This window comes from Arachis ipaensis, chromosome B07, assembly GCF_000816755.2.
Source record: "Arachis ipaensis cultivar K30076 chromosome B07, Araip1.1, whole genome shotgun sequence".
In the NCBI taxonomy this organism is placed as follows: domain Eukaryota; kingdom Viridiplantae; phylum Streptophyta; class Magnoliopsida; order Fabales; family Fabaceae; genus Arachis; species Arachis ipaensis.
In genome coordinates, this window is record NC_029791.2 from 13,923,297 (window position 1) to 13,931,572 (window position 8,276).

Genomic DNA, 8,276 nt, shown 5'->3' on the forward strand with positions numbered 1-8,276 from the left:
CAGGCTAATTAAATCAACTCTAAACTATGTTATTTAGTTATTTACTTCTCCTCCTTATACCTCTATTACTGCCTTGAGCATTGCAACCTAATATTCTGATCCGTAAATTTATATTCTATTAAGAGATAATCCTATTATCACCTTCTGAATAGTATCTATATACTTATATCCATATTTAGAAGAACTGTTGTATTTATTATTTTTAATTTCCATTGTAATTTATTTTTAGATCGTTGCTTATAAATTCGATCCAAACTTGGACAGACAGTCAAAAGAATATCGTATATTGTAATGACAATATTTTTGACTCACCATGATGTGATAATTACCAAACTATCCCTTAATGTACTCTTTAACATCCTTCCTTCTTTCCATTGCTCTTTCTTTTCCCTTCCCACACTTTTCCCTCTTCTCACATTCTCTTCCACACTCTTCATAGAGTCACACACATATGCAAAAGAAACTCCAAAGCTTCGGAAAATTGGAAACAAAACCAAAAAACAAAAACCATCAATGGCCGCCAACAAGTTTGCCACCATGCTACACAGAAACACCAACAAAGTTGTGGTGATTCTTGTGTATGCAGTTCTTGAATGGATCCTCATAGTACTTCTTCTCCTCAACTCCTTGTTCAGCTACCTCATCTCAAGATTTGCAAAATGTGTTGGCCTCCAACCACCATGCCTTTGGTGCTCAAGGGTTGATCACATCTTGCAGCATGGAAAAAGTGGAAATTTGGATAAGGATCTTGTTTGTGAGTCTCATGCAGCTGAGATTTCGAAGCTTGGTTACTGTTCAAATCATAAAAAGCTTGCTGACACACAGCACATGTGTGAGGATTGCTTGGCTTCTAGGCCGAACCGGCACGAAAACTCAGTTGGGATTGGACACAACAGAATCGCATTCATATCTTGGATTAGTCATGAAAACGGTGATGATGATGACACAAAGAGATGCTCCTGCTGCAATGAGAGCTTGAGGAGAGAGCTTTACCCTCCTTATCTTTTGTTGAAGCCTTCTTGGGGAGATGCAAGAAAAGGCTCTTTCATTGTAGAATCAATACATGATGAAAAGGAAGCTGATAAAGACATTGAGTTTGAGATTAACAATGGAGAAGAAGAAGAAGAAGAAGATCATGATGATGTGCATCAGATACTTTCTGATATTGAGAGTTTTATCCTCAGGGAAGTGGCAGAGGATCGTTCGAGTTCTGTCTCGAACTTGCACTCTGATGAAAAGGAAGGAGAAAAAGATGATCTTATCATCATCACCGAGCTGGATCCTAATGGTTCTATCAATTGTTGGGAAGATAGATCAATTGAAGTCATCCATAGACACTTCAAGAACAATGTGGAATGCGAAACGAATCGCTTGATACCTGTTGAGTTCATAGATTCTGTTACCTCTTTGCCTTTTGAACCATGCAAGATTGATGAACTTGAAAGGTTTGATATAACTGAATCAAGCTTGGAGAATTCTATAGTTTTTGAATTTGAAGAATTGAAACAGGATTCAGTAGCAAAGGTACATCGAGAGAAGATTTTTACTTTTGAAGAAGCTCAAACTTCTTCGAATGAAGACAACAATGTTGAAGCTGTCTCAGAAGAACAAAATAACACTAGAGGTACAAGAATGTTCATGATTTTTTCATGTTTCTTTTACAATTTCTTTTTAAGTGAAATTCATCCAATAGTAGAAATAACCTTTTGGTCATGTAGTTGATTTGCCTATATCTGAAGAACCACTTTGCTCATATGGAAGCTCACATGAAGATGAATCTTCAATGGATGATGAATCCTCAACAAGTGATGATGATGATGATGATGTTGGAAATGCCTTTGAAAAATTCATTGCTCAGAATAATCTAAGCAAGTCTCAAATTTTATCCAATGGTGACAATGATATAGAAGATGATATGGAAGAATCACACAAAAATCCAACAGGTACAAACAATTACATAAATTATAAGAACTAACATTTCAATCTTTTATGTGACTTCAACAATTGCTTACACAGATAATTTGCCTCCATCTGAAGAACAAGAATTCTCATGTCAATGCATAGCAGAAGACGAATCTTCAGAAAGCGAGGATGATACTGGAGTTGCTAATGCCTTTGATGAATTCATTTCTCAGAATAACCTATGTAAGTTTTCTTGTACCTTACTCTTTTCGTTTTGTTTCATTCTAATTCTGAAGCACTCAAGTTCTGCAGGTTTAGATAAAGGTGAAAAAGATAATGATTATGCTGAAATGATTGTGAATGATGATGGAGTTGACAATGCCTTTGATAAATTTATTTCTCAGAATAACCTATGCAAGTTTTCTTGCACCTTACTCTTGGATTTTCCTTTTCTTTCATTCTAATTCCGGAACTTTTCAATATAGAAATTCTTAGCTATTTCATGGTTTCACAATGCAGGTTCAGATAAAGAAGCTGCAAAAGATAATGACTATGCTGAAATGATTGAGAAAACAAACTCAGCCGAGAAAAATCATGAAGAAACAAGCCATCAATCATGTGAAGCAGATGAAGATAAACTTCCTGGAACTCCCAGTTCTGTAAATGGCCTGCAATATGCGCATAGGAAATTGATGCAAAGAGAATTAGGAGCTGAGGATTCAATGGATGGCAGCGTTGCAAGCGAGCTAGAATATGGTGATCCAATATCAACAATTGATAATCTAAAAACAGCTCTAAAATCTGAAAGAAAGGCTCTGAGTGCTATATATCAAGAACTAGAAGAAGAGCGAAGCGCATCCGCTGTAGCTGCTAATCAAACAATGGCAATGATTACAAGATTGCAAGAGGAAAAGGCCGCGATGCGGATGGAAGCGCTGCAATACCAGCGAATGATGGAAGAACAAGCAGAGTATGATCAAGAAGCTTTGCAGCTTTTGAACGAGCTAATGTTGAAAAGGGAAAAAGAGAAGCAAGAGCTTGAGAAGGAACTGGAAGAGTATAGACAGAAGGTCATGGATTACGAGGCGAAAGAGAAGATAAGGCTGTTGAGAAGAATGAAAGATGGAACCACAAGAAGCAGAGACTCTTCTTCTTCCTCTGATATATCCATTGATCTCAACCGCGAAGTAAGGGACAAAGAAGAAGAAGATAACTTGAACAACAAGGCAACTACTGCTGATGGTGTTTCGAATTTGGAAGAGATGGCATTGGATTGTGTGAAACATATTAGTGTTCTTGATGATTCATTAGCCGAATTCGAAGAAGAGCGAGCCTTGATTCTTGATCAGCTAAGAGAATTGGAGGAAAAGATTATGAATCTCGAAGAGAGCGAAGAATTCATGGATGATATCGAAATAACTGAGCATTCATCAACACATTGTGACAAAGAATTGAATGAGAATTGCAGCAACTATAGCAGTCCAGAGGAAAATATGCATAATTTTTCAGATGATAAACAAAATAATCAAAGAAGAACAATGGGATCATTGGCAAAAAGGCTGCTACCATATCTAGATGCCGCGGAAAATGAGAACGAGGAAGAAGCATACACACTTGATCATACACAAATCATGAAACCTGAATCAGTTGAAGATGTGCAAGATTCAGTTGGTGCAATTGAAAAGGTTTCAGTTGAAGAAGAAGTGGATCGTGTTTATGAGCGGTTACAAGCTCTTGAATCTGATAGAGAGTTTCTGCAAAATTGTGTGGGCTCTATACAGAACGGTGACAAAGGAACCGATCTGCTTCAAGAAATTTTGCAACATCTTCGTGATCTTAAAGCCGTTGAACACAGATTGAAGAACTTGGGCACTGATCCATTGATGTGAAGTAGAATTCAGCAACCATAGACATGTAGAAATCAACTATAAGGTATGCATTTCACAGATAAACGGAAAATTATTGCGTACTCATTATATTAGTTTAATAGTATTTAATTTAAATAGAATCACACTTTCTATTGAAAGTATTTTATGATTATGAAAAAATTTCTTCAAATCAAAACTTGAACGAGATATTTACTAAGACTAAATTTACACTTGATGAAAACAATATGCTAATTAAATGATTGAAATTTACACTTATTTAAAATATCAACGTCATATATCATAAAGTAATTTTACATATACATAAAATAACTATTATTTACATTGACTGTGTTAATAGTCATCTAAAAAAAAATGGATGTAATTGAATGATTGTATAAAATATTCTGTACATCAAAATTAGAATCATTATATATTCTATTAAAAATAATGGAATTATTTTATACATCCAATTATCTTTATTCCAACTTCCAAGTACTGATTTCTCTTTTTTTTTTTCTTTTACTGTTTGCAGATTGCTTTTGTTGGATCATGATGAATATGTCACACTTCATGGTACCAAATTTTGTTGCAAAAACAATTAGGAAAAATTTCTCCTTGGAGGGAGAGATTTATGGTGTCATGCCAATGCCATGGTTTGTTGAAACTAGTACAAAATGCAAACCACGAAGTTCAAGTTCATCTTTATTTTAAGGTGTCGATTTGAGCCACATATATGACAAAATTATGTGTGAAAGCCCAAAATTTTGCAAGATGGTGTGAGAACCTTTGGTCTCTTGACTATTAAGTTAATCAATCTAGGAAGTTAAAAAATTATTAATACATCAAAGATCGTTGTTTTATATTTCCTTTGATTATCCATTGTTAGGTTGGGAAGGAGAAGTAGGTGGGAATGGGGGCTTTGGAACCTCATAGAAAAATCATGCGTCCATCATCTTGTATAATGTGTATTTATTTGGGAGTTATGGTTGTCAATGCCTCAATTGGTAAAGACTAAAAGAGTGTCAATTTTTTTTTCCTTTGTATCTGTCCTTTTCAAAATAGGGTGTAATATAAAATGGTATAAAATGGTAAAGGCTAAATCTGCCGTCTTTACTTTAATTAATTCATATTGCTTACTCGCTTGAGTGACGATTTGGTCAATAACTCAAGACTAGTTGTAGTGCTAAGTAGTCTCTTTTGTTGTTGGGCAAAATGTTCATATAATCTTGAGCTTAATATTCTCATTGGTTTATATAATAAGTGTTATGATGTGATATGTTTTGTGTTTTATTATTATTCTTGTACACTTAAGGCTATATTTGGATATTTTTTTATAATTTAATAAATAAGTATATTTATTATTTAAATATATATTATGTTAATAAAAAATAAAATTGTCAACTAAAAAAATTTAATTCATTTGATAAATATTTTAAATATTGAAATTCAATTTAATTTTGTAGTTCTACTAATTCATTCGAAATACTTGAATTCAATTCAGTTCTGCAATAAATATTATCCTTTTAAGTGGAAGGTTGTTACACTTAAAAGTTGAAACACAGTATAGAATAACAATCTTTGTCAAACAACTGTTGTAGAGATTAGAGAGATCCACTACAATGTCTTTTTTTTTTTTTTGTGAAAAAGGCCACCGTCGTTAATCACTGATTTCTAATCACATTTTTCTTTTTGATCGTGAGTCACAATTTGTTCCAATAGATCCAAACCACCACTCACTTTGGATACGGCCTCACCTTATCAGGTTTAATACAAGAAAGAACCAAAAATTAGAAATGAAAAACAAATGCCGGGTTTAGAAATTTTTGGCGTTAGACCGAAAAGTATCTCTCTCTATGCTGACTATCGGTGAAGGTCGTGATGGGGTGAAGCCCCATTGGTTGAGGAGGTAGACAACTTTTGAAGGAGTAAAAGGAAACTGTGAAGTGAAGACAAGGTGGAAGATAACCAAGTTGTAAAGAAGGGAATGTAAGGTCAGGGAAGGGGCCCTGGAGCTCCACAAATAAAGAAATCGTACGTGAGCATGGTTAAATGTCNGAGGAGGACGACTCCGACTATGATTTCGAGTACGAGTATTCGGATAAGGAAGGGAAAGTTCTAAGAAGTAAAGATTGGAGAGATCGACGGACGCTCTTGAGGAGGAAGATTGTCTGGAATGAGGATGGATGCCCTAACCTCATTATGAACAAAGCGGAGCAAAACAGATTGAACAAGTTCTGGGAATACACTCTAATAGTGAAGCTTCTAGGGAGAAGAATTGGGTTTAACATTTTGAAAAGGCGATTGGATGCAATGTGGGCTAAAGAAGGAATGATCACTCTCATTGATGTTGGGAATGAGTTCTTCCTTGTTAGGTTCACGATAAGAGAAGATTATGACGGTGCCCTTAAAGGAGGTCCTTGGTTGATCTTCGACAACTACTTAGCTTTTCAAAGGTGAAAACCTGATTTCAACCCAGAAGGGGAAAAGTTGGATAAGATAGCAGCTTGGGTAAGGATTCCAGACCTTTTCATTGAATATTATGACAAGCACGTCCTGCGAACTATTGGGGTTACCATTGGTAAGACCTTGAAGGTGGCCTATAATACGGCGGAGCAAGCGAGGGGTAGGTTTGCTAGGCTGTGTGTGGAGATAGACTTATCAAAGCCCCTCAGGTCAAAGCTTAGAATCAAAGAAAAAATGGTTTTTGTTGAGTATGAGGGATTTCACTCCATTTGCTTCCATTGTGGGAGATGGGGATATACTAAGGAGCACTGTTCAGAGAATGACCATAGCCAAATAGGTAGGGAAGCTGACATTGTGCATGGGGAAAGAGCTAACAGTAATCCGACATCACCTGGCTAGTATGGGGAATTGCTTATGGTGTAGAGGCCAAAAGGAGAAAAAAGGTAAATGATAACAAGGAGGGAGAAAAGGTGAATAACAGAGTGGAGATGGGGTCTAGATTCAGTGCTTTGCAAGAAGGTGAAGCCAACGCGCCCCAGGAAATACAAGTGACAGGGAAGCAGACAACGAAAGAAAATAGGATCGAGGCAAGTAAAGCGAGTGAGGCCGAGGCAAATAGAGAGAAAGAAAAAAGAACATTCCTTTTTGGAAGCAAAATGCGCAAGAAATGTGGTAAGGCACCCAGGATTTTCGAATGACCGTTTTGTACGTATCTGAAACACCTTTGGAGAAATATGGTGGTACGAGGTGGAATCAATCTCCTTTAGGAGAGAAGGGAGCACAAAACGACAAGATAGCAAATTGCCTAATTAGTAAGGGGACCCAAGAGAGAGAAATCGTTCAAAGAAAAGTGAAGGGGAGGGTGGAACTGATATGGATATGGAAGGAGTCATAGTGGGAGTGGATGGGTCAAACCCAAAGCCACCGGATATACATGACAAGAATATAGGCCTTTTAAAGAGTATATGCTCAGAAGGAAATAGACTCTTGAGATAGACAATAACATGATGCCTAATGATACAGAGCAAATGTGTGTTGATCCTGTAAGGGATGACAATGAGATGCAGGCCTAGGCCCTTTTTTTGTTTGTACTCTTTCTCTTCTGGTTTATTTATGATTATTTTGTCTTGAAATGTTAGAGGAGTTGCTAGGGGTAAGTTCAACAGAGCCTATAAAGACTATCTGAACCCTTATAAGCTAGACATTGTGGCACTTAAGGAAACTAGGTGTAGTGGGATTAAAGCAGAAAAAGTGATTAAGGAACTGGGCTTCACCAAATCTATTCTAGTTGAGGCTAGAGGTTTTAGTAGAGGTATATGGTTGCTTTGGAGAAGGGATAACTTTGGGCTCAGACCCATACAACTTCATGAATAATTTATGCATGTGTTGGTAGAAGAGAACAGAAAGCCTTTGTGGACCCTCACCATTATTTATGGTAGTCCAAGAGAGAATGAACGAAGGGAGGCTTGGCAAGAAATCAAAATATATGCCAATCAAGTTCAGGGAGCCTGCTTCATGGTCAGAGACTTCAATGTGATAGCTGACCCCTCGAAGAAGAAGGGAGGTAGACCGGCTGACCCTCAGAAGTGTCTGAATTTAAAAATTGGATCTTCAACTGTAATTTGATTAATTTAGGGGCGAAGGGCATGAAGTATACATGGAAGGGAGAACCAGAGACGACAGAGACAGAGTTTTAGAACGCTTGGATAGGGGACTGTGTAATGATAGATGGCACATCTTATTTCTCGAAGCTTACTTAACAAATCTGGTCTGAACGTACTCATATCACCATTCCCTCTTGGTGCGGGTTGAAGGTGACCCTGTGGAAAAAAGAAACAAACCTTATAGGTTTAAATTCTTTTGGATGCAACATCCTGATTTCAGAAGACTACTGGAAAGTAGTTGGGAGGATGGGTGAAGTTACTTTACCAACATCAATGAGCTGAAATAAAGTATTGAAATATGAATAAAAGAAGTTTTTGGTGACATATTCAAAAAGAAAAGGCATCTCATGGCAAGAATTGGAGGTATTCAACTATGCGG

General features: G+C 36.7%; 1 protein-coding gene across 3 annotated transcripts; it reads left to right on the forward strand.

The window, feature by feature from the left end:
- On the forward strand, window positions 286-4,893 carry LOC107609416 (myosin-binding protein 3). Of its 3 annotated transcripts, none has more exons than XM_021107354.1 (6): window positions 286-1,624; window positions 1,719-1,943; window positions 2,038-2,145; window positions 2,215-2,316; window positions 2,422-3,834; window positions 4,303-4,893. In XM_021107354.1, exons 1-5 carry the CDS (start codon window positions 292-294, stop codon window positions 3,789-3,791), a joined length of 3,138 nt encoding a protein of 1,045 aa, XP_020963013.1. In that variant the 5' UTR covers window positions 286-291; the 3' UTR covers window positions 3,792-3,834; window positions 4,303-4,893. The 3 variants fall into 3 exon arrangements, with proteins under 3 accessions (XP_020963013.1, XP_016166874.2, XP_016166872.2); XM_016311386.2 differs by having other exon boundaries at window positions 287-1,624; window positions 2,017-2,145; XM_016311388.2 differs by lacking the exon at window positions 2,215-2,316 and having other exon boundaries at window positions 2,017-2,145.

Coding starts and splice junctions, on each gene's coding strand:
- LOC107609416 (XM_016311386.2), top strand. CDS start 292: ATGACAATATTTTTGACTCACCATGATGTGATAATTACCAAACTATCC. Junction 1,944..2,016: donor ATCACACAAAAATCCAACAG/GTACAAACAATT, acceptor TTGCTTACACAG/ATAATTTGCCTCCATCTGAA. Junction 2,146..2,214: donor CATTTCTCAGAATAACCTAT/GTAAGTTTTCTT, acceptor CAAGTTCTGCAG/GTTTAGATAAAGGTGAAAAA.